The sequence below is a fragment of the Dasypus novemcinctus genome, chromosome 17, assembly GCF_030445035.2.
Source record: "Dasypus novemcinctus isolate mDasNov1 chromosome 17, mDasNov1.1.hap2, whole genome shotgun sequence".
In the NCBI taxonomy this organism is placed as follows: domain Eukaryota; kingdom Metazoa; phylum Chordata; class Mammalia; order Cingulata; family Dasypodidae; genus Dasypus; species Dasypus novemcinctus.
In genome coordinates this window covers 3,405,380-3,429,900 of record NC_080689.1, presented here as the reverse complement: position 1 = coordinate 3,429,900, position 24,521 = coordinate 3,405,380, and the positions used below count along the sequence as shown (strand labels likewise).

The 24,521-nt window shown below is 63.7% G+C and overlaps 1 protein-coding gene across 1 annotated transcript in view; it reads left to right on the top strand.

Moving 5' to 3' along the window:
- FAM178B (family with sequence similarity 178 member B) overlaps positions 1-24,521 on the top strand; it is an 85,773-nt gene that overhangs the window by 41,463 nt on the left and 19,789 nt on the right. The window contains exons 10-14 of the mRNA XM_058278121.2: positions 6,137-6,254; positions 11,476-11,563; positions 11,771-11,947; positions 12,074-12,171; positions 23,249-23,336. Coding sequence (XP_058134104.2) covers positions 6,137-6,254; positions 11,476-11,563; positions 11,771-11,947; positions 12,074-12,171; positions 23,249-23,336 — 569 coding nt within the window. The remainder of the gene's footprint in view (positions 1-6,136; positions 6,255-11,475; positions 11,564-11,770; positions 11,948-12,073; positions 12,172-23,248; positions 23,337-24,521) is intronic.

Here is a 24,521-nt window from a genome sequence, read left to right as displayed (position 1 = left end):
CGGGCCAGCTTGCCTTCACCAGGAGGCCCTGGGCATCAAACCCTGGACCTCCTGTACAGTAGACGGGAGCCCAGCTGCTTAAGCTACATTCGTTTCCCCTGTGGCTTTTAAAAACATTCCAAGAGCAGAGCAGGTATAGCTCAGTGTTGAGCACCTGCTTTGCATGTGTGAGATCCCAGGTTCAATCCTTGCCCCACCGTACCTCCTAAAAAAAGAAAAAAACAAGAATGCATACTTAGGTAGCAAAGTGAGAAAGTGATTGCCTGGAGTCCAGACATAATAGCTGGGCCTCTAGCAGCCATTCTGGACCACGAGGTAACCTGAGAATGGCAGAGCAGAGAAAGGGACACCCAACAACCTGCAGACAAGTCAGGTCCCCACCCCAGCTGTGCACCGCTTACCTTGGACTTCTTTTTCACTAGAGAGAAATAAATTCTAGCTTATTTAAGCCAGCCGTTTGTTTTTTGGGGGAGAGGGGGTCGTTTTGCTTTGGGATGGTTTCATTTGTTTGTTTTGGTCTTTCCGTCATTGGCAGCTGAGCTGCCACTAGTCCCTCCAAGTGTTCCGTGGCGTGGCCCGGCGCAGCTCTGCTCTGCACGGCTGGTCCCTGGGGAGCTGGGAGGTGTTGGGTGACGGCAGGCGGAGGTGTGAGTTACAGAGGGCAGCGGAGAGGAGAGGTGGCCTGGGGACGGCGGCCCCGCCCCCTAATGGACACGCACAGGAATAAATGGGCCAGGGACCCACGGGGGCGCAGGCTACGCAGGTCCGGGCGGCTGCTGTGCGTCCGGCTCGGGGCGGGCGGGGGCGGCGGCGGAGCTGCGCAGGGCCGCGGGGCACAGGAGCGTGGACGGGAGGGTCGGGAGACAGGCCGGGGCAGCCCGGCGGACACCCCCCTCCCAGGGGCGTCGAGAGGGCCGGCTCCTGCCCCGGCACGCCGTGGCTGGGCGACCCCACGCTGGCTTTAAGGCACTGACTTTAGGATGTCGTCGTTCCACCCCACGCCTGCCCTGCGGACCCTCACCCCTCCTTGTAGCGCCAGCTGCTTCCCCTGGCCCCCAGCCCCGTCCGCTGAGCCCACCTGCCGCATCCCCGGCCCGTGCTTGACCCCAGGTGTAGCCATTTGACATAGTTGATGAATTCCGAAAAGAAATACTGGATTATGTTTGTAATCTGATCTGTACCTGGGCACGATTGAGTTATGATTAGGGCAGGGAGTCCCCACCCCTTGGTGGGTGGGACTCACAGATACAAGGCACTGGCCAAGGACAGAGTTGAGGGTTTCTGATATTGGAGTTTTGATGTTGGAATTTGATGCCGAAGACTTAAGCTGGAGCCCTGGGAAGTCAGCACGCAGAGGAAAGAGAAGCCAGCCCCAGGAAGAGAGGAACCTTGAAGCCAGAGTAAAGCAAGCCCCAGGAACGCAGGAACCCAGGAAGCCTGAACCCCACAGATGTCAGCAACCATCTTGCTCCACCACGTGAAAATAGACTTTAGTGAGGGAAGTAACTTACACTTTATAGCCTGGTATCTGTAAGCTCCTACCCCAAATAAATACCCTCTATAAAAATCAATTTCTGGTATTTTGCATCAGCACCCCTTTGGCTGACTAATACACCAGGCAAGGCCAGGTGCTCGGGCCTCAGGCCCCCATGAGGCTGCTTCCTCCGCCCTCAGGGGTCTGCGCAGGCCCCACCACCGCGCACGCTCCCACCCCGGCCCCCTGCAGGCCAGCTCTGCGGGCCGCACCGCGGGTATGTCACTCTTCTCTGCGCTGTCTCGCCAGCACGGGCTGCTCCGGGGAGCAGGGCCCCATCTGCCTGCTTGGCTGCTGGCTCCCGATCCCCTGGAAGTGTGAAGTGGCCAAAGCTGGGGACACTGGACAAGGCTGGATTTAAACTCGCAGGTGGGGAAGTGGATGTGGCTCAAGCAGTTAGGCCCCCGTCTACCGTATGGAGGGGCCTGGGTTTGATGCCCAGGGCCTCCTGGTGAGGGCAAGCTGGCCCACGCAGAGTGCCGGCCCATGTGGAAATGTGGCCCTGCACAGGAGCGCCGGCCGACGCGGAGAGCTGGCACAGCAAGATGACACAACAAGAGACACAGAGGAGAGGAAATAAGAAGACGCGGCCGATCAGGGAGCTGAGGTGGTGCAAGAGAATGATCGCCTCTCTCCCACTCCAGAAGGTCCCAGGATTGGTTCTTGGAGCTGCCTAATGAGAATACCAGCAGACACAGAAGAACACACAGCGAATGGACAGAGAGCAGACAACAGGGAGAATGGAGTGGGGAGTAATAAATAAAAATGAATCTTTAAAATAAATAAACTCGCAGCCGTGGAAGGCGGTGAACACTTCCCATGTGCCCCGGGCCCACACTCAGCCTGCTTCCCTGGGATCCAGGCCGCTCCCACGTTGGGGCTGGCGAGGTGACTGTCCCTGCCCCGTGGCACGTGGTGGTAGCCCCGGGAGGCCCGTGGGCGGCTCGGCCAGGGCTGGGGGCAGAGTCGAGGCCTGCAGGCGGGCCGTGCCCCTGCCCTCGCCCTGCTCCACGTGCCAGCGGGTGGGAATGGGGGACACGGTGGGGACAGAGCGCTTGAGCTGGGGCCAGGCGGCCGCTCTGTGGGGGTTTCCTGATGCGCACGGTGCCGACAGCAGCGAAGCGCGGCACCTTAATTTAGGCTCCTCCCCCACCCCCGCCTCCCCGGCAGTGTGGTCCGTCCACCCAGGAGAGCACCTCAAAGGAGGCCTCGAGACTCGGCCACTGGGCAGCAGGTGCCAGCGGCGTGGGCGGGCCACTGCCCCCACGCTTGTGTGCTGGTGCTGGGACTTGACGGCCCGTGGCCCCCCCCCCCCGCCTCCTCACCCGCCTGCGACAGCGCCGTCTGCCGCGGGGCGTGGCATTAGGGACGGCCCGTGCCCCTGCCTCGGGGCCCCGCTGCTGTCCTCGCATCGGCTCCCAGACCTTACCTGGGGCTGAGCAGCGACTGGGCCACCCACCCCCTGCGGTGGCCTCCTGCGGCGCTGGAGAGACCCAGCCTGTGCGGGCGGCTTACCCCGGGCACCCAGCCCCTCCCCGCCGCCACCCTGCCCTCACCGGGGACCCGCCCACGGGGAGGAAGGGGTGAGAAGGGAGGAGGCCGGCCCGGCGGGGTGCACCACGGGCGGGGTCAAAGCAGCAGGTGCAGCTGCCCCGGGGCCCTGAGGCACAGCCCCGCCCGGGCCAGATCGCGGGGCGCTCAGCCAAGTGGGCCCATCTGCGAAACGGGCGAGCAGCGAGGGCATCGGGCTGCGCACCTGCTCGGCCGCCCAGGGGGAGGGAAAGAGAAACTTGCATCCAGGTACCCGTGGGGAGCTCAGCCCCGGTATGGCGAGAGGCAGCGGGCGGCCCCCCGCAGTGGCCGGGCACAGGGCACCTCCCCGTGGCTGCACCTCTCCCTGACGGGTCCACTGGGGTCCCCACGCCCCCCCTCCCTGCCCCGGGCCCTGCTCCGGCCTCGCCCTGGACGCACCAGGCCGCCGTGAGCCGCCACCCCAGCCCCAGCCCTCTGCCCGGCGTGCCCTCGCCGGCCCCGCAGGCACCTGGACGCGAGCCTCGCCGTGCCCGTCCCGCAGGCGGCCCCGGGCTGCGCCCGCACACTCGGCCGTACTTGGCCTGCCCGTCTCCTCTCCCCCGGCGCTGGCCCTGCGAGGGCCTTGAGGACGAGGGCCCCCTGGGCCCACGGGGCGTGGGTCGAGGGGGCCCCGAGGACGGAGGCTTGCCCTCCGATGGCGGGGGCTCAGGGGCACCGTGAAGCTTGGTGCCCGCCCCGGCTTCCCGCTGCCCGGGCCTGGCGCCACTCGCGCTGCTGCGTCACCTTCAGCTCCCCTCGCAGTCGGGTACTCCTCTGTCGGGTTTGTTCGGGCTCTTGGCGCCCCGTCATTCATTCATTCGTTCATTCGTTCACCCGGCTTCCCCTGCAGGCCAGCCACGCCTCCAGGCCGCCCGCTGGGACGTCCTGACGGGAGCAGCCGGGAGCAGCGCGTCCAGCAGCGCGCGATCGCGTCCAGAGGGACAAGGCCACGGAGGCCTCAGCCTTGGGGCCTGCGAGGGCATGGCAGGGCCACCTGCGGAGGGGCCTGCGGGGCGGAGAAGCTGCCGCCATCGTGGGGGTGCCGTGGCCGCGCCAGTTTGGAGATGGCTGTGGGCACGCACGTGTGTGCTTTTTAGTGAAGGAGTAGGCTTACGGCAAAGCCCTGCGGGAGGCGCACAGCTCCTCGTACCGCGCGCGACACGCGCACACAGAGTGTCCCCACCCTTAGTGCGGCCATCAGTGGTACCCGTGTTACAGCAGATGAAACAACATTGTTGCAGTTACGCCGTCAGCTACAGTCCAGGGCTGTCCTTCGGGGTCACTCTGTGCATTGTTCAGTCCTGTGGCTTGTCTTGGTGGGTTTTTCCCCTGGGAACATACAACCTAAGATTTCCCATTCCAACCAGTTTCAAACACAGTTCAGTGTGGCAATCACACGTCGTGCCACCGTCATCACCGTCCGTTGCCAAAACTTTCCTGTCGCCCCAAACAGAAACCGAACCAATTAAGCATGAGCTCCTGGTTCCCCACCCCGGCCTGGAGGCCTGTGTCCTAGTTTCTTCCTCTGTGGCTTTGCCTGTTGTAATTATTTCCTATCAGTAAGATCACACAATATTTCTGTTTTGTGTCTGGCTTAATGCACTCAACACGACGTCGTCAAGGGTCGTCCCTGTGGCCGCAGGCGTGGGGACGTCGTTCCTCTTTACAGCCGATCGCATCCCGTCGTCTGAGGACACCACGGTGTGCTGATCGGCTCACCTGCTGGTGGATGCTCGGTGGTTTCCATCCTCTGTCAGTTGTGACTAACGCGGCTGTGAACACCGGTGTGTGATCAGGTTTAAAATCCGGAAGCCTGAGTCCTCCAACTTAGTTTTTCTTTTTCAAGATGGCTTTGCTCCCTGGGGCCTTTGCCCTTCCGTACAAATTTGATGATCACTTTTCTGTTTCTGCAGAGAGGGGCTTGGAGCTTTGGTGGAGATGGCGCTCAGGTCTCCGGGTAGAACTGGCATCCTAGCTCTGTGTAGTCTTCCAGCCTGCGAGCGTGGAATGTCCTTTCATCTATTTAGGCCTCTGATTTCCTGCAGTACTGTTTTGTTGATTTTGGTGTAGATGTTCTCTAAATCCTAAGTTAAATTTACTCCTGGTGGGAAGCAGACGTGGCTCAACTGATAGAGCGGCCGCCTACCATATGGGAGGTCCGCAGTTCAAAGCCAGGGCCTCCTGACCCGTGTGGAGCTGGCCCATGCGCAGTACTGATGCGCGCAAGGAGTGCCGTGCCATGCAGGGGTGTCCCCCGCGTAGGGGAGCCCCACGCGCAAGGAGTGTGCCCATAAGGAGAGCCGCCCAGCACGAAAGAATGTGCAGCCTGCCCAGGAATGGCCCCGCACACACGGAGAGCTGACACAGCAAGATGACGCAACAAAAAGAAACACAGGTTCCGGGTGCCGCTGATAAGGATAGAAGCGGACACAGAAGAACAGGCAGCGAATGGACACAGCAGACAGTGAAGGGGAAGGGGAGAGAAATAAATAAAATAAATCTTTAAAAAAATATATATTTGCTCCTGCATTCATAGATCTTTTGGTTGTGCATATTATGCTTTTTTCCTTCTACCTGGTTCCGCCGTATTAAAATAGCTGGACAGAAGCCAAGGCCCTGAGTCCCCTTGAGGGAAGGGTCAGGAGAGCTGGCGCCCAGCACCCATGCTCGCAGCGGGGATGGCAGCCCAGGAGCCCCCCAGCAGCACGGGCGACAGCGAGCCGGAGGAGCGTGCCCTCCTCAGCCCTTGGGCGCGGGCGGCCCGGGTCTCGCGGTTCGGGGGCCTCTGCCCCGGGACTGCTCATCTCACGCGGCCAAGCGAGCGGGTGTCACCTGACCCTGGCCAGCGTCCCCCAGCCCCGCCCCTCAGCGCATCCGCCCTCGGAGCCTGTATAAGATGACTCCCAGGGTCCCTGGGGGGCAGGCACCTGCGGGCCTGGGCGTCCCAGCGCTGGTTCCCACCCGCGAGGCCCCTCACGCAGGGGCCCTGTCCACCCGGCTCTGACCATCCTCCTTCCTTCGGCCCGACAGGTGACGAGGACGCGCCCTTGTGGTGCCCCACGCTGCAGGAGGTCACCGAGGCCTTTCACGGCTTGGGAGCGCAGAGCCCGGCCCCGGGCCCCGCGGGGCCCTCCTGCCAAGGCGCCAGGTGAGTACGGCCCCCGCCCGCCCCACTCAGGTGGACAGTGACGGAGCTGGGGTCCGGGCCCTGGCCGAGGGAAGCCCCCGGCCCAGTGGACGCCCGTGAACCTCACGCCCGAGGGTGAGGGCGGGCGGCCCCTGCCGGGCAGGACCAGGGGGCTCGGGCAGGGCCACTCTGGCTGGCGTCCGTTTCTCCCGCGACCTTGCTCGGTCTTTGTTGCCCGTCCAAAGCCGGGACCTGCCTCCGAGTGCCTTGGCAGGTACACCCCGTCTCCAGCCTGTCCCCAAGCCTCTTGCTGCTTCCCGAAGATAAGCTCAGGCACGGTGAGCTCAGCCCCCGCGGAGGATTTCCACCATTCCCGCGTTCGTTTGCAGAGCGCCGCCTGTGTCCCTGGGCTGGGTGTGGTGGGGACAGCGGATGCCGCCGGCTTGGCCTCTGCCCCCCTCCCGGGACCTAAACAAGGAGCACCGGGCAGCCTGCGGCCCGAGCTGGGCTGGGAAGGTGGCCGGTGGCAACACCTGGCTCTGCAAATTAGGGTGCTCCCAGACCCTTCTTGAGAATTCCCTGAGAAACGGGCTTGGGAAACAGCAGGGGGGTTCGTGGCTGTGGGGGAGCCCCCGGTCCTGCCAGAAACCCCTGCGCCCAGGAGGGCCCGGGAAGGCCAGCTTCCTGGAGGACCCGCTCCCTGCCCGGGTTTGGCGACTGTGTGCCGAACCCGACTAAGCCCCTCAACTTAGGGACCCGGGGGTCACTGGCCTGCGGGCCCCTCTCCCCCGCAGCCTGGGGTCTGGTAAAATCCCTTTCCTCTCCCCTCCGGCAGCCGAGACCACACGCCTGGGATGGGGAGGGGAGCCGCTCATGGATAAACAAATCGGGGGGGAGCTGGGAGGAGCCCCCCCCTTTTTTTTTTTTACTTTGACAGCATTTGTTAGTTTTGCCTGTTTCTGTTTTGTCTTTTTGAGCCGTGGACACGCGCTGTAGCTTCGCATTTCCTGCTCTAACCACTTAAACGCTTGTGTGGGTCAGTGCTTTTGATCACACCCGCGTCCCCAGAAGCTTTCCAGCACCCCGAGAGACCCTGAGCCCCCACCCCGCCCCGGCCCCGCTGCTCTCCGTGTGAATTTGCATGTTTTGGCTGTTTCATACAAGTGCGATCGTACAGTATTTGTCCTTCTGTGCAGAAGAGCCACTTCTGGCTGCCGTGACGGACATCCCTGGTCAGCTCGGAGAGTCGGGGTGGCAGTGGACACTCTCGACCACCTGATTCTCCTCTCTGGAAAGCCCCCAGCCCCCAGCCCCGCTTTCTGGGTCCTCCCAGGATGTGACAGCTCTCTGCCCTGTGGCCTGCAGGACACGGTTCGTGCCTAGGGCGGCGGGCGGGCTCGGGCAGCCCTTAGATGTGTCGCCTTCAACACTTGGGAGCACAAACCTCGGCTCGCCCTGCGTGGGAGGAGGGGAGAGCCGTGCCGTCCAGGCCAACGTCCAGCGGTCATCTTCCTGGCTGGGCCCCCTCCTGGGGTCGCACGTTGCCTGGCTCCCGGCCCCATTCAGGGCTCACAACCGCCCCAGGGGCCGATGGCCACACGGGCGGCCCCACCCGCGGCTCCGTGGGGGCCTGGCCGGGGAGGCCTCCTGCCTGATGACCGGCTCCTTCGAGAAGCAGAGGCGGTGCTGGGCACCTGTGGCAGGAGCGCGGCCCGCTCGGGCGGCTCGTTGGCTGGCGGCTGTGCGGGGCGGGTTCTGGGTTCCGGGGGGTGGAGGGTGAGCCCTCCGAGATGCTCAGGAAGGTTCCGGCATCTCCCCACCAAGGGCACAGGACAGATGTCAGAGCCAGCCCCCTCCCCGCCGAGGTCATCCTCACCCTCTGCTGACCAGGCTCAGAGCTCGGCCCGTCCCGGTGGCCCGTGGTGGGCAGTTCCGGGCATGTCCCCGTCTGGGGAAATGCTTCCGGGGCACCCGCAGAGCTGGAATGAGGCTGGGCTTGGCCTTTCCAGCGGCGAGAAAGTCCCATCACCGTTGGTTAAACCGAGCTCCTCCTCAAACCCCATCACCGGCCCTCATCCCGTGCCCTGGGGTCTGCTCAGAGAGACGGCCCTTCTGCAGCTGGACCACGAGTTAGCCCGGCCACGAGGCTGGAGACGCTGGGGGGGTGTCTGGGGGCGGAGGGGAGAGGGGGATGAGGGGGCAGAGCCCGGGCACTGAAGGGTAGCTCGGCACGGGCTTCGCACAGCAGCAGGGCTGGCGTGCGCTCGCACCACCGCACGGAGGGGGCCCGTTCCCCTCTGGCCAGGGCAGGCCTGGTCAGGTGCTCGCACTGGCCATCAGGTGCAGAGGCCACAACGTGGACACAGGGCAGTTAGTGCGTGGACAGGGCGTCCCCCAGCCGGCGGTGGTTCTAGCTGGCCAGCTTGCAGGTGTGAGTTTACCAAGATAAAACTTGCTTTTCTCTCCTTCCGTCAGTTCATTGTCAATCCCTCCCCCGTGCGTTGACTTGTGTGGCACCGCGATGATGTCTCTGGTTCGGTCTGGCGGTCCGAGCCGGCGTGGCGGGGCTCCCCAGCCACCAGGCGCCCTCAAAGCGCAGTAACCCCTGCTGTGTGGCTCTTGGCAGGGCGGTGCCTGCCGTCTCCTTTCCAGGGGTGCAGGAGCTGTGTGTAGGCAGCAGCTTTATTATTTTTTTCAGCCCTCGGGGGAAGCACACGTAGGAAGTGGGGTCCAGGCCAGTGGCGTGCCCCTCCTGAGAGGGCTGGGGCGGGCACGGGACATACGGTGCCGCCCCGCGCACGGCTTGCTCCGCGCCTGCTGAACAGGAGGCGAAGGCTCCGAGGCCGCTGGCCGGGAAGGAGGTGAGTCTGGGGTCTCAGCGGACGCTGAGCCTCAGTGGAGCAGCCGCAGCCTCCTGTCCAGCGGCTGCGTGGACAGCAGGGACGGACAGCTGCCATCCAGCCCTTTGGGCAAGCCCTGCCTGCCGCTGCCACGGCGCTCGTGCGGGGAGCCTGTCCGCGCTCGCCACCCTCGCAGGTCGCCACCTTGGCATCCTGCCCAAGGAGCGGGCTCTCGCCACGTGCATGCACCCCCACCCTGGCTCAGGGCAGACGGGCAACCGGCGCACATCCTTACACGCCATGCCACCATGGAGCACCATGCTGACCCTTCAGCAGACCCGCCCAGAGGACCCTGGCCATCCCCGCCTGCTGGCAGAGCTGGACGTACTCTGCCCCTGCGTGCCTAGCTGTGGGTGTCCACGGGCCGGGACAAGGGGCAAGCCAGACGGCCGCCCCAGATGTGCCACCCAGGCCAGCAGTCGCCAGCCTCACTCCTTCTCTGGCCCCAACGCACGTGGACATTTGAAAGGGTGGCCAAGCCCGGCCCTGGCTCCCCGTCACCCACTTGGGTTTTCTGGTACAGACTCCCCCGGGGTCCAGGAGGCAGATCGCTCTCTGAGAAGCAGCAGCGGTGCCGCAAAACAAACCGGACCGGAGACGGGCCGCCGGGGTCCGTGGCCGCACGCTCTTCCCACGGTGGTGGCCGGGGTGGCCGCGCCTCATTGTCGGTGGTGTGCTTGTCATCGTCGGTGACTTCGTGCGCCGAGAGCCCTGTGCTGTGACTCCAGGCTAGAAGACGAGACAAGAAGCGGCTGAGACAGCCAACCGTGCCCGTCCCACACTCGCCTCTCTTCCTCTGAACTGGCTGTGTCCAGTTAGCCCGAGAGAAACGGACGTCCTGCCAGCCGCGCGCCTGGGAAGAAGGTGGGAGGGGGCCGTGGCTCTGCGGCGGCTGAGCCCCTCGCACCCCGGGGCTCTGGTCTTTAAAGTGGGGGCTCCCCTCTCAGTTAAGAGGTGGACTGCGCTCTACCATCCCAGGGTCCACGGGATGGAGGAACGGATTATGGACTAGCGTGGACCTGCTGGCATTCTACTATAGAACTACCGTGACTCGAGCAATGGAAGAAACTGTAGCACTGATGCAGAGACAGTAGCCACGGGAGTTGCTGAGGGCAGGGAGAGGGAAGAGGAGATGTGATGTCGGGGCATTTTTGGGATTTGGAGTTGTCCTGAATGATATTGCAGGGACAGATGCAGGACATTATATATCCTGCCAGAACCCACTGGACGGACTGCGGGAGAGTGTAAACTACAATGTAAACTATAATCCACGCGGTGCAGCAGTGCTCCAAGATGTGTTCACCAGATGCAGTGAAGGTGCCACATGATGAGGGAGGCTGTTGATGGGGGAGGAGTGGGGTGGGGTGGGGAGTGGGGCATGCGGGAACCTCCTCTATTTTTTAATGTAACGTTTTACGTGATCTATGTATCTCTTAAAAATCAAGAAAAAATACTTTAAAAAAAAAAAGGGGGGACTCTTCTTTTCAACTCCGGCACTAACTGGGGGAAACGGGCCATGCTGAGCATGTGGGGGACGGTGGTGGGCGGCCCCAGTGCGACGCTGTGTCCAGGCGCTGGTTTTGCTGTCGCCCTCCTCGCCAGCGTCAGAAGCCGCCCGGGTGTGAGCACAGCCGCGTGCTGGTCGCAGCTGCCAGTCGCTGGGCGGCAGCCCTGGGGGGACGCTGGGAGTGTGCGTTCTCCTTTGGGGGTCCCTGGTTGTGGGCGCCGCGCCTCCTGGTGGGCACGCCCTCCGGCCGCCCCTCGTGTGCAGGCCCTCCCGCAGCCCCCTCTTGTGCGCGCCGTTCAGCAGCCCCTCCATGCTGTGTGGGGCTTTGACGGGTAAAAACGAGCAGCAGTAGTGGCGGCGTCTCCAGATCTCAGCTGCAGAAGGCCGCAGCTTCTGCCCTGGGCGTCTCCTTCCCTCTGGGGGCAGCCCGTTGCCATGGGGAAGAACCCTGCGGAGAGGCCCGCGCAACAAGGAGCTGAGGCTGGACCACGTGCGCGAGCGGGAAAGCAGGTCCGCCACCCCCGAAAAGCCTTAGATGGCCACCATGCTGGCCACGAAACCCCTGAGCCAGAGCCACCCCGCTGAGCCACCCGTGGTTCCTGCCCCCCTAAACCGTGGGAGCTAATAGATGTCTGCTGCTCCAGGCCGCCATGCCCTGGGGTAATTTGTTACGCAGCAGAAGAGAGCTAGCATGGGCAGCCGTGGCCAAAGTGAGTCATGGGGGAGGGGGGAGATCTGCTCCCGAGCACAACCGGGCCCCTCTCGGCTCGCCTTCTTCCCGGGCTGCCCCTCGCGTGTTTCTTTGCCGTCTCCATGGTGGGCTTCTGTCTCACAGCATGCTCAGAAGTGAAGCCAGCCTCGACGAGCAGCAGGGCGACCCCCAGGACACGGCCCTGGACGCCAGCCTCGGCTACATCTGCAAGGTGAGCCAGGCGGCCCGGCCTCAGCCCCTGCTGCCCGCCGCCCCGTCGGCCCCAGGCCCCCCCATCCCAGAGCTCTGGCGCTCGTCATCTTCACTCCTCCCCCGCGTGGCCGCGGAGCCCGGCGCAGGCCCCTCCTGCCCTGACCCGCCCCTGGGGGGGCACCAGGGCCCCCTCCTGCCGCCAGGCCCACCGTCCCTCTCTCTGCAGTTCCTGACGCTGTGTGCGCTGGCCCGGCCCGAGGCCTACAGCGACCGCAGCCTGCTGGGCCTGCTCGAGCTGCTGGGCCGCGCCGGCCTGGACCAGGGCCTGCGCCTGCTGCCCAAGACCGACCTCCAGCAGCTCCTGCTGCTGCTGCTCGAGAGCATCCGGGAGTGGCCGGGCAAGGTACCGCGCGCCCCCAGCCCGGCCCGCCTCGTCTCCAGCGCCCAGGGACTGGGGGCAGGCCCAGAGGGGAGGCCGTGGTGCAAGGCGGCCTCCCGTAGCACCCCCACCCCGCGCCCCTCCCCGCAGCTCCGGCAGCTGTGCCGCGCCCTGAGCCGGGTGTCCGACCACCACCACAACCTGCTGGCGCTCGTGCAGTTCTTCCCCGACGTGACCCCCCGGAGCAGGTGGGTGCCTCCCCCTCCCCCACCTCCCCCCGACGTGCTCTCCTGGGGCTGCCCGCCCCCCCCCCCATCCAATCCAGGAAGGATCCAGAATCCTCTCAGCCCTCCCTGGTTCAAAAACCCGGGGAGGAAGAAGAACTAAAAATAAAACTCACTAATGAGTTCTTTACGGAAAAGCCTAATCTTCTTAACATGCTCTTATTAGCAAAACAATTGCCTTCTGCCATCAACATCCCGCCCTCCCAGCCTCGCTCCTCCCCGGCTTTGGCTGGCGGCTCCTGGGGTAACTGGGAGAGGAAGGTTGTGGCAGGAGCGCCCCTCCAGCGCCCCTCGCCTGCGGCTGGCTGCGGTGTCCCCTCCCCACCCGTCCCTAGGTGTGCCCCTCCCCCTGTGAGAGCCTTGTCCAGTGCCCCTGCCCTGTGCCCGGAACACGTGGCCTGTGTCTTCCAGTGGATGAGGTGGCACCCAGGCTCAGCGGGGAGCTGAGGCCCCTCCGCCTCAGTGGCCCTCCCCGCCTCGGCGGACCCCTCCCCACACCTCTCCCCCCTGAGCCCTTCCCAACCTTCTCCACCCAGGCCTGCCCTGGAGGGGCCCTCTGGGAGTGGTCTAGCGGGGTACCTGCTGGTTGAACGCACTGTAACTGTCAGGTACCGTCGCCCTGGGCTGAGCACGGTGTCTTCTAGGAAGCTGGCTCGAGGAGGGGGTCCCGGCCCCCCACACTGCTGCCAGGGGAAGAGTTTTGTTCTGTGTTGGAAAGAACCAGGGTTCTGGTGAGGGCCCCGGAGGGCAGTGCCGGGCTGGAGCTGGGCCTGGCGTTCTCTGGCCCTCCGGCCCCTCCCCAGCCCCATCCCGTCCGTCTCCCGCTGATGCCCACATCCTGGCAGCCCCTCGTCTGGGTGCCCTTCAGGGAGCCCCCTCCTCCCCACCGGTCGTGGTGTCAGGGTGCCAAGCCATCGAACGCCCGAGCAGGCCCCTGGCCCGGGGCCCCCCAGGCCCGCTCTCCACTTGCCCCAGCCGGGCCACGTCGCGGGGCTGTTCAGCTCATGCTTAGGATGAGTCTCTTCTAGAGCTGTGGGCGCAGCCAGGCCCGTAAGTGTGGCTCTTCATCCAGAAAATCTCGGTTATGAGCTTCCAACATCGATGCAAGCGTTTCGTAGCATAAATTCCCCCGAGTGAAATTGCAGTCCTAAAAGTAGATAAATTTAAAGTTTGGCCTCAAAAAAAAAAAAAAAAAAGCAAGCTGCATCAATCACTCCACCCAAGGGAAATGAAATGCTTGTTTTCCCACACTCTCATTAAGACCATGTTATCAGGTGCATTTTCAAGTTTTAGTCCATCTGGCACGTGAACGTTAGCCTGTGAGATGTTCATTTCCCTAATAGCTGGGAAACCCGGGGGTCCTTTCTTATATTCATCGGCATTTTTTGGGTTCTTTTGGTAAACTACCTGTTGGTATTCCTTGCCCATTTTTCTATCAGCTGGTTTATCATCTTTTTAACTATTTCGACTTACGTGTTGCTTATTATATATGTTCCAAATGTATTTTCTCCTAAAGCTGTAAACTGTCCTTTTTAAACCTTTGTGAGCTGGAATTTTTTTCAATAATTTTTAAATTTTGTAATAGGTTTAGATTTACAGAAAAGTCGCTTGGGTGATACAAAAAGTTGAACTAGAATTTTTGCGTCATCGAATCTTCCTATCTTGCATCGCCGGCCTTCCTTACCCAGGTCTAGGAAAGACAGTGTTCTATTCTCTCAGTACTTACATAACTTTGTTCCAGCCCATCTGGAATCTATTTTTTGTAGGTATGACACAGCGATCTAATTTGATTTTTCCACCCCAAAGAGCCAATGAACCCAACACCAATTTTTTTTTTATATTTTTATTATGGTAACTTACAAGCAACCTAACACTTCCCATTTTAACCACTTCCAAGCGCCCGGGTCTGTGGGCTGACAGCACCTTGTCAGCTTTAATCCGTCCTTTCCAACCAATTCGAAGCGCCCGTCACCGCCGCCTAAAGCCAGGACTGCTCTTGTCCACTGTCCACGTCCAGCCGTGGCCTCCGGAATCGGGGTCTGGGGGCGCTCCGTGACGTGCCGGCGTGGGCAGAGCCTGAGCCCTGCACACGGATCAGCAGGGTGATGCCCTGTGCCAGGCAAGAGTTCATCACGGGCTGGGCGTTGTTTACCTAGAAGGGTATTTCCTCTTCTCCGTGGACCAGGCGCACACGGGACAAAACCCAAAAGGCGGCAGGGAGCGTCGAGTGCCAGCGTGCCCGTGGCGGCCCCCCCCTTCATTCTTCCAACTCGGTGGGGGTCTGGGCAGTCGGGAGTTCCCTGCTGGGCCCTAATGAGCCCCCCACGCCGCGGGCTTTGGGGCTGGCGACCCGCCCGCCCCCTCCCCTGCCCCAGACGGCGGCTGCCCCTGGCACGGCGCCAGGCTGCCCGCCAGGAAGGCGGTTTGCTGTGCTGTGGCCGGCCTCACGCCTGGGCTGCTCCTCCAGGCACAGAGAGCAGGCTCCCCTGGCACAGCGCACAGCTCCCGCCCCTGGGGAGCAGGGGAGCGGGGCCGCGTGGCGCGGGGTGCCCTGCAGGTGTAAGGGGGCCGCGCGCACAGGAAGAGGGCGAGTAACGCACACCCGGCGCTCGGCGGGGAGAGAAGGGGCTGCCTGGGGCTGAGTGCACGGGCTGGCTCCGGACGGCTTGGTCCAGGGCCCCCGCCCCGCCCAGGGCGCCCCTCCTGCAGCCACCCCAGGAGCACACGGCGCTCAGCTCCGGGCAGAGGTAGAGCGGGAAGGGCTCCCAAAAGGGCGAGGACACAGAGCTTCTCGCCGCCCATGGGGAGAACGGGGGCTCCCAGAGCTGCGGTGGGCGCTCCTTCCACTTGGCGAACTCAAGTAAGCGACTTCAGAACATGCCACACAGCCTGATCTGGGAGAAGTAGAGTGTGAGCAGAGGTTTGTTGACAAGAGCATTTAGCAGAGCGGTTTATGATAGTGTAAAATTGGAAACAGCCTACGTAAAGTGTGACCTCGATTTTGTTTGGGGGAAAAAAGCAGTCTTTGGGTCCTGAAATGAATATATGTGACATTTCTTTGGGCTCTTTTCCATTTTCCAAGTTCCCTCTTGGCCTCCCAGCTTCTGCTCTTACCCCACAGCCTTTTCTCATCATTTAGCCAGAATCACTCTTACTTAATAGTTGGGTTTTTTTCAAGATTTATTTTATTTTATTGATTTATTCCCCGTCTGCCCACCGTTGTTTTGTGTTCGCTGTCTGCTCTCTGTTCATTTTCTTTTTAGGAGGCACCAGAAATTGAACTCAGGACCTCCCACGTGGGAGGGAGGCATCCAATCCCGTGAGCCACCTCAGCTCCCCTCTTGTTGCGTCTCTCATGGTATTTCCTCGTTGCGTCATCTTATTGCCTCATCTTGTTGCATTAGCTTGCCATCTTGCTTGTTTTCTTTATGAGGCACCAGGAACTGAACCTGGGACCTAACCCCCCCATGTGGTAGGCAGGCACCCAACTGCTCAAGCCACATCCCCTTCCCCCAATAGCGTTTTAAATTTTTATTTTAGAAGATTTCAAATGTACACAGGAGTAGAGAGAATGGCACGGTGGACTCCATGTACCCATATTCCGTTTCAACAGCTTTAGCTCATGGCCACTGTTAGGCATTTTTACCCTCACCCGCCCCCACACTCCCCTGCCCTCCAAAGATTATTTTCAAGCAAGTCCCAGGCGCCCTGTCATTTTCCCTGGGAACGTTTCAGCAGGTATCGCTAAAGGCTCCTGTTTGTTTGTTTCTTAACACAACCACAACATCACACCTAAATCTTTCAACGGTAGAAAGAATGATCCTTGTACCAGGGCAGGCAAATAAGCCCCTCCCCTGCTCCAGACCCCCCCAGAGCTCTCCTTTCCATCCTGCGCAGCGGGCGGCCCAGGCACCTGCCCTGGCCATGTGGCCCGGGGGTGGGGGCGTGGGGGTGGCACCCGGAAGCTCCTTCTTCTAGACAGCACCCCTCCCCTAGCGTGGGCGCACGCTCAGCCTCTGCTCCGCCGGCAGCTCCGCAGCGAGCCCGACTGGCCGCCCTTCCGCACGAGCCGCGGCCTCCCTTCTTCCGACGGCTCCTCCGTGGCTTCTCGGTACTGACATACACTTGTGTGTGTGGCTGCCCCTCACCCTCGTCAAGCCCCCGAGGAGGGCCTTGGGCTCATCGGTGCGTCCCCGACACCTCGGACGGTGCTGGAACGCCGCGGCGGGGATACCTCCCCAAGGGTGGCGAGGGAAATTCGTGAATGCGTAGATGCCAGCGTCGGGCTCGTCCCTTCGCCCCTGCGCAGGGAATGCCTGGTTTGTGGCCGCCGTGTTCGGGGTGGGGTACCCTGAAGGTGGACGTCCTCCCCGTGCCAGGGGGACCCCCTCTTTCTTCCTCCCTCCGCATAGAAGCCAAGGCCCCAGGGGCCAGTCAGCTGGAGGCTCCCGAGGGAAGACAGCGGACCGGGGGCAGGGCCACCGGTCGGGGACAGCAGCGCCCCAGGCTCTTCCCGGGCAGGGCTGCGGTTTGAACGTGGCTCTCCACCTTCGCGTCGCGCACGCTCCAGCCAGCCAGGTGCTGACCTGCAAGGAGGGAGGGGCTGGTGACGGGCAGCGCAGGGTGGGGGGGCCTGGTCAGCCGGGAGCCCCCCAGCGTGGCTGCAGGACCGGGGTGCCGGCCAGCGGACCTGCGCTTTCTCTGTTCCCTCCCGTGCTCCCTGCTGCTGGGCTGGGGGTGCCCTGGAGGCCCCACCTCCCTCCTCAAGTGTAACCTTTTGAGGATATTAGGAATTCCAAAACTAGATAGTGAATTCTGTGCGTGAACCGGGCTGTTCCTCTGGGCATATTAGATTGGATTCAGAGGTTTCACTTTACTTGATTAAATAATGGTTAAGGCTTTGACTGGGCCACGTCAGTAGGACATTGAGTCCACGCCCCCTTGGCGGGCAGGGACTCAATAGAGAAAACTAAACAGTAGAGGAGAAAGTTGGAGTTTTGATCCTGGAGCTCAGGAAGTAAATGCACAGAGAAGCAGATGCGTGAGGAAGGAGAGAGGGCGCCAAGAGACACGGCGGAGGCCCCGGGAAGAGAGAGGAGCCGTTGGCCTGAGTTCACAGCTGGCCTCGGGAAGAGAGCAGAGCAGCGAGCCCGGAGAGAAACCAGCCACAGGAGAGAGACGAGCCTTGTCCCAGCCTGCGGCTGAGATGGAAGAAGCTGGGACCACGGAGCCTTAGGAGGAGAGGGAGCCTGAATCCTCGCAGACGTCACCCGCCACCTGCGTCGACACGTGACAACAGACTGGGTGAGAAGTTACCTCGTAAGGTACCTTCAGTTGGACTCTCTAGGGCCTCGTGACTGAGCTTCTACCCCAAATAAACCCCCTCAGGAAGCCCACGGCGTCCGGTGCTGTGCGCCCGCGCCCCTTGGCCTCGGAACCAAGCTCGCCGCCACATGCAGGCCCTCGAGTGCAGCCCTCGTGGCTTCACTTCCAGAACCCTCACTCCCCTGCAGCCCCTTCCCCGTGCTCTCAAATCCGCGCACAGCGGTGGATTGTCTGCCCCGCCCCAAGCTGCCCGGAGACCCTGCGTCTCGCCCTCAGCTTCCTGGACTTTCCCAGTTGACCACGCAGCCGAGACCCCCACGCTCTGAGCAGACGCACCACCGTCCTCACCCGCCTGACTGCGCCCGCTCCACGCACACGGCGGTGTGCCCCGTCCTCACAGCCTTCCTGGCCGCTGGCGACAGCAGTGTCCTCTCTCCGGGACCCTGCCTTCTGCCCCGCAGCACTTTGTTGGCTCAGCAGGTCAAGACCCCCCCCCCCCCCCCCCCCCGGCTCCCCCACCTCGTAAGAGCCACCCTCGGGCTCCCGCTGCAGCCCTGCTCTGCTGCCCGCCCATCCTTGGACGTCTCTCAGCTCTTCAGACACAGCCGACATGCAGGCCCCGGGGTGGACAAGGCCAGAACATTCTAGAAGGAGGCAGCCAAGATCCAGACAGCCTCGTTTCCGGAGGGCCCTGGATCTGGAGGAGCAGGAGGCTAGAGGAAGGCGGGGTCCAGAGGCCGGGGCTGGAGCTGGGAGGGGGCGTGCAAAGGGAAGTGTCACTTAGGAACAAGGCAGCATGGCCCGAGGCGGGTGGCCCCCTTTTATGGTGGCTGACCCAAGAGGCCTGGGGACCCCCCACTAGCACCACCCACTCCCCCAGAGCTGCCCCACAGCCTGCAGGACCTCCAAGGGGCTGTGCTGCCAGCAGCTGCATCCCTTTCTTCCTGTGGCTTGGCAGACTCTCTGCCGCCTACCCCCGGCCCCTCCTCAGCAGCCCCCCGAGTCTTGGCCTCGGGGTCCTGTCCCACTCCCTCTTCTGTCCTGCTCTGTCTCCCTATGCGCCCGGCTCCCCAGAAGCCCTCACCCGGCTCCCCAGCTCTCTCCTGGAATGGCCTCTGCCGGGCGAGGCCAGGCTCCCTCCAGCCCACGGCCCCACAGGGCCTTGGGGGCCGAGGGTGCTGCCCCCCCAGATCGTTTCCTCCCCTCTCTATTGGAGTGGCTCTGAGCGCTCTCCCTTCACCGTCTCCCGCGCTGCTCCCCATTGGAGCCCCTGCCCTGGTGGCCCCCAAATCATCCTTTGGCCCAGACGTTTGCGCCAAGCGCTCGGCCCGTGTGAGCAGGACCTTCAGCGTGAGACACGGCGTCCCCTGGGGACGGACCACCCTCCTGCCCTCCCTGACGGGTGTCCAAAGCCTGGTGGGGCCTGGGGGTCCTGGGAACAGGCCCTGCCCGCTCCAGCCTCCCAGGCTCCCCCGACGTTTGTCCCTCCTCCTCGGGCTGTCCAGCTCCTCCTCCTCGGGCTGTCCAGCTCCTCCAGGGGACGCTGCAGGCCTCTGTCCTCAAGGCCAAGCCCACAGCCTCGCCCCCCACCCCGCAGGCCTCCCGACCCCGAGGAGAGATGCACCTTGCAGCCCCCCAGGCGAGGCTCAGCCTGACGCCCCCTCTTGGGGAGCCTGCTGGCCCTGACCACCGGCCCCTCTGCCGCCCCCCGGGGCCGCGTGCCCCTCAAGGGCAGGGCTGCAGCCTGGCTGCTGGGGTCCTCGCGGCCTGGCCGAGGGGGTGCCCCACGAGGGGCTGCAGCTCGGGGCAGGTTTGGAGAGGCCTGGAGGGGACCCTGCCAGGAAGACGCTAAAAGGCAGGAGGGAGCCGGCCGGTGCGCTGGAAGGGAAGGAGAGCACGAGCCGCCGGGCCGCGAAGGGCCCCTGCCACGCGGGCACCAGGAGAGCTGCTCCGGCCGTGGGGGGCAGGCGTAGTGCCCGCGCGAGGACAGCACCAGGCCAGGGCCTGTTTCGCTTCTTGGTGGAAGAGAAATCTGGAATCGAGTCTGGTTCAGATGAGGGCACGGCCCCAAGCAGCTGCAGCTGGCGGCTAGCGGGGAGCCGTGGGCCCGGGAGAGCGGGCGGGAGGGCTTTGGGGAGGCGAGCGCCAGTGGAGGAGGCGCCGCATCCAGGTCCTCGAGGACCGTCCCGAGGGCTGCCCGCCTCAGCCTTGGTGCAGGCTGAGACTGAACGGAAGTGCCCCCGGTGAGGGAAGGAGCTGGGCCGGCCGGGGCACCCCGGAGGATGGTCCGAGCGTGGCAGGGCCCGGGGAATGGGGCTCGGCCCCCCACGCCAGGGTGTCGCTAACCTGCCCAGGGCTTTTGGGGACCCGGTCCCAAACGGCCAAAGGGTGGGCTGGTGGCGCACGGAAGCCCCTCCTTCAGGCTGTGCGGGGCCGTGGGTCAGGGGCCCCCAGGCCAGGGTCCCCAGGGCGGACTCTAGCGCGACAGGGGAGCACTTCGGTGGAGTCTGAATTGCCCAAAACCTGGACTTCGAGGGGCCGTGCCGCTGCCTTTGCGGAACTGAGCGCTCAGGGTGTCGCCACGGGAATTAAGGGGATGCGTACGGCGACGCTCAGGTTTTCTGGAGCCGAGCGGTGGCCTTATCAGGAGGCCAGAAAGGCAGGAGGGGGGGGCGGCACCCGCCCATCCGGCGGTGCCTTTTACCCTCGCGTGGGCAGGACGCCATGCGGGGCGCGCTGGGGGGCCCCCCGTCCTGCCTGCGGCTGGGCGTCGGGTGCTGGCACCGTGTAGGGGCTTCAGCCGCGTTGGTGCCGGGGCACAGGCAGCGTCCAGTGGTGGTACCTGAACCCGGGCGCAGGCGGCCGCCCCTGAGCCAGGACCCCACGGCCACCCCTGCAGCCTGCACCCCTCCTGCCTGGGCCCAGGGCGGGAGTGGGTGGTGGGAGGGGCCGGCGGGGTGGGTGGGCCGGGGCTGGGTGGCCCTTCCGAGGCGGGACAGGCCCCGCTGCTGCTTCCTGAGCTGTCCAAGAAATGGGAAGGGCCGCGCCCGCCCCTGGCCGGGCGCCTGTGGCCTTGTAGGGCAGTCGGCCTGCTGGGTCTCCTCCGGTCAGGAAGGCGCGGCGTGCCCGGAAGCTGTGGGCCCGCCCTCCTCGGAGCTCCTGGGGTGCAGCCCGCAGGGGCACCAGGGGTCCACCGGGATGGGCGCTGGGCAGGCTACGAGCTGCGGGCCTGGAAGAGCCGTTTCCCCCGCACCCCCTCCCAGCTCAGCCGGCATCCTGGCGGGGGGGGGGGGGGGCACGGGCTGCGGCCAGGGCTCCCTGTCGGGCGTGGCCTCCACCCGCAAAGCTCGAGGGGTCCCAGCCCCTCCCCGCTGGCAGCTCAGCAGGCAGCCCCGAGGGCGGGGGACGTGGGGGGGGTGGCCCTCACTCTGCAGCCCCTCCCCCCTGCTGCCCTTTTTGGGCATTTTCCTCGTTCCTGGCGCTCAGCCCGCCCAGCCCCCGCCCCCAGCTCAGTCCCTCCCGCCCGCTCACCCAGCCAGGCTGTGGGCCGCTGGACGACGGGCCCTGCGCAGACGAGGGTCGGGCGGGGGCACCGCGGGGGTCCACTGGGGGCTGGGGAGGGGCGCACGGCGGGCCTGTGCTCTCACCCCAAGGCGGACATGGGGGCTGCTCAGCCGGCAGGTGCCCTCTCCCCCTCGCTCCAGCCGGGAGCCAGGAAGGCCCCCTGGCTCCCCCCCTCCCCCCCGCAGCGAGGGTCAAGGCCAAAGGAGACTGGGTGGGGTGGGTTTACCAGAAAACATTATTCTCCCTGTGCCTGAAATTAGCATTTAACCCGGCACCCCATGTTTTCCTTTGCTAAGCCTGGCAATCGCATCTCCCTCCTCTGAATTTCTCTTAATTAAAGAGTCTTATTACTATACAACATACAAACTGAACGACGCACAAACTCCAAGTTACACAGGTGAAGCCAGACCCCAGGTGGAGGGCTGAACCGGAAGATACACGTCTCCCGTACCCCCCACCAGGCTCCAGTACCACCCACTGTCTCCACTACCCCGTCTCCAGCATCCTGATCTCTAATACCCCTATCCATCTCCAGTGCCCCCCACCCGTCTTCAGTGCCCCCCACTCATCTCCAGTACCCCCCATCTTCAGCACCCCCCACCCGTCTTCAGTACCCCCATCTCCAGTACCCCCCCAGTAGCTGACTCTTGCCTGCTTTATTCTGTACTTGGCGTCATTCTCACGGCATTGTTGGTGAGGACTGTCCACGCTACAACGTGTGGTTGTGTTTCTTCAACTGTCGTCACCGGGAGGGAGCCGGCGTGTCTGTCCACACGTGTCGGCGGGTGCCCACGCTCTCCAGGTGTTCTTATGTGGGACGCTGCCTTCCCCCTGTCGGGACCCCCGGGGTTGCCTCCTTCCGTGCCCTGCGTGGTGGGCTCAGCTCTAGGGACCTGCCGGCCAGCTCTCCGAGTGGCCCCCCAGGTGCTTTGGCGTTGCCCGCCCTGTGGCGCATAGTGGATCTGCCCGCCGCCTCTGAGCCCCCAGTTCTGCTGATGCCTCGACTTTCTCGAGAAAGCAAGCAGGCCCTGGGGACTGAGGACGGTGCGGGCTTTTCCCACAGGGAGGGACGCCTGTCCTGCCCGCCCCCAGCACCCGGGGCAGCGGCCTGCGGCGGGGCCCTCAGGCACTGCTCTGCACGGCCGCCCTCGGTGAAGTCACTGGAGGGACGCGCTCGAGGGATCCCAGCACTGTGGGTGCCCAGGAACTGCCCCGTTGGTTGCTGCTGGGACCCTCACATTTCCTTAGCAGACACTTGAGAGCTCATGGCCGAGACCCAGGCCCCGGAGGAGACGGAGATCAGCGGCCTCAGGGGCACTGGGGGGACCCCTGGCCCTGGTCTCCCTGCACCCCCAGCCCCGTGCACCGGTCCCTCCCTGATCCCCACTCACCCTGGCCCTCAGAGCCCCCCATGCCAGCCCCTCCAGCCTGAGCCAGGCTCCTGGGCGGCCAGACTCAGAAACACAAGCCGAGCTGACCAGGGCATAAAAGTGCCCTTATCAGCGGCAGCCCGCCGCCTGGCCCAGGGCTGGCGGCTCCAGGCACGTCCAGCTCCAGGCTCTGTCCCTGCCCCCCTCCCTGCCACTTCACACACCCCCCCCCCATGCCACCCTGACACGGCATCAATGGCCAGGCGGCTGGGAAGGGGTACACTCCTTCCTGAGGCCCAGGCCGGCCTCACCTAATTGGAGCCCGAGTGAGGGCCAGATGGGGAGAGGGGTTCCCCAAAGCAAAGGGCCTGGGTGCTGGGCGGGGAGGACAGATGTCACCCACCCTTCACCCCCCGAAAATAGCCGCAAGAGTCTAATGCCGCAAAGGAAAGATAAAAAGATAAAGGTCTGCTCAAAAGCACTTGAGCATCCACTTCTGTGGGTACCCGCAGAGAGACGTACGTAAAAAAAGCCTGAGAAGGAAACCACGACCTGCTAACCTCGAAGTTGCGGGGGTTTCTTGGCGTGTGCACACGTGTGCGTTAGCTTTCCCACCGCGGGCCTCGTGTTATGTGATGCACGGTAGCTGCTGGACACCCAGCGAGGGCCCCGCTTGCAGGGGGCCGGCCGGGCAGGGGACCCCTGGGCGTGTGGCCCCTGCGGGAGCCCTGTCCGGCCGCCTCGCCCTGCCGCCCACCTCAGCCCTGCCCCTCCTCTCGCAGGCAGCTCCGGAGCCAGCTCAGCCTGGTGGTCATCGCCCGCATGCTGGGCCAGCAAGAGCCGCTCCCGCTCTGGCAAGAGAAGGCCCAGGTGAGTCCTGGCCCTCGGCGGCCTGCTGCCTCCTGGCGCTTTCGCCAGACCGCGTTTGAGTTTTTTACTCCAGTTCCTTCATGCAGCAGATGGGTTTTTTTGGTTGTTTTAAAGATTTATTTATTTATCCCCACCCCCCCATTGTCTGCTCTCTGTGTCTATTCGCTGTGTGTTCTTCTGTGCCGGCCAATATTCTCATTAGGTGGCTCCGGGAACGGATCCTGGGTCCTTCCGGTGTGGCAGAGAGGCGTTCATTCGCTTGCACCACCTCCCCTCCCTGGTCTGCTGCGTCTCTTATTGTCTCTCCTCTGCGTCTCTTTTTGTTGCATCATCTTGCTGTGCCAGCTCTCCACATGGGCAGGCATTTCCGCATGGGCCAGCACTCCATGTGGGCCAGCTTGCTGCACACACTAGCTCGCCTTCACCAGGAGGCCCTGGGCATCCAACCCTGGACCTCCCTTGTGGTAGACGGGAGCCCACCTGCTTGAGCCACATCCGCTTCCCTAGCAAATAGTTTTTTGCACACGCACTCCGCTCTAGGCACCGAGAATGGAGCAGTGAGCTGGGAGTATATATTATTTCTTTAGAGCAGTTGTAGGCCTACAGAAAAATCTCGTAGAAAGTACATATAATACTTTTAATAAGTACTAAAACAATCAGGATGGAAGAAAATATGCCCTCTCAGGCGCCCCTCATCCGTGCCAGGCCTCCTTTGGACTGCAGAGGTGCCAGGTCTGCCTTCCCCTTTCCTCTTCTCTCCAAAAAGCTCCAGCCACTGCTCGGGGACACAGGGACTCTCCCTGCAATCCCGGAGTCACTGGGTGAACCGAACCCCGAGGCTTGGCGATGCCGGAGGGGCCTGCTAGGCCAGGAGGCGGGATGGCCCTGTGGCCAGCAGCGTCCAGGCAGGCCTGTGGCCCTGGGAGGGGTGCAGGAGGGACAGACGGCACGGCTGAGCCTGCAGGAGGCCGGGAGGAGCTTGGGGTGGCAGGTCTGGCTGTGGCCCTGCCTCCCCCCGCCTGGACCACTTTTCAGGACCGGGGCAGGGGGCGTCCCGCGGGGGAAGGGCTGGAGCAATTGGAGGCTGGCGCCGTGGGCCCGGGGCTTGTCCACTACACTAACGCGTCCACGTCTGTGTGTCCACCCGTCCGTCCTTCCACTCCTTGAAGGTCACCTGAGTGCTGA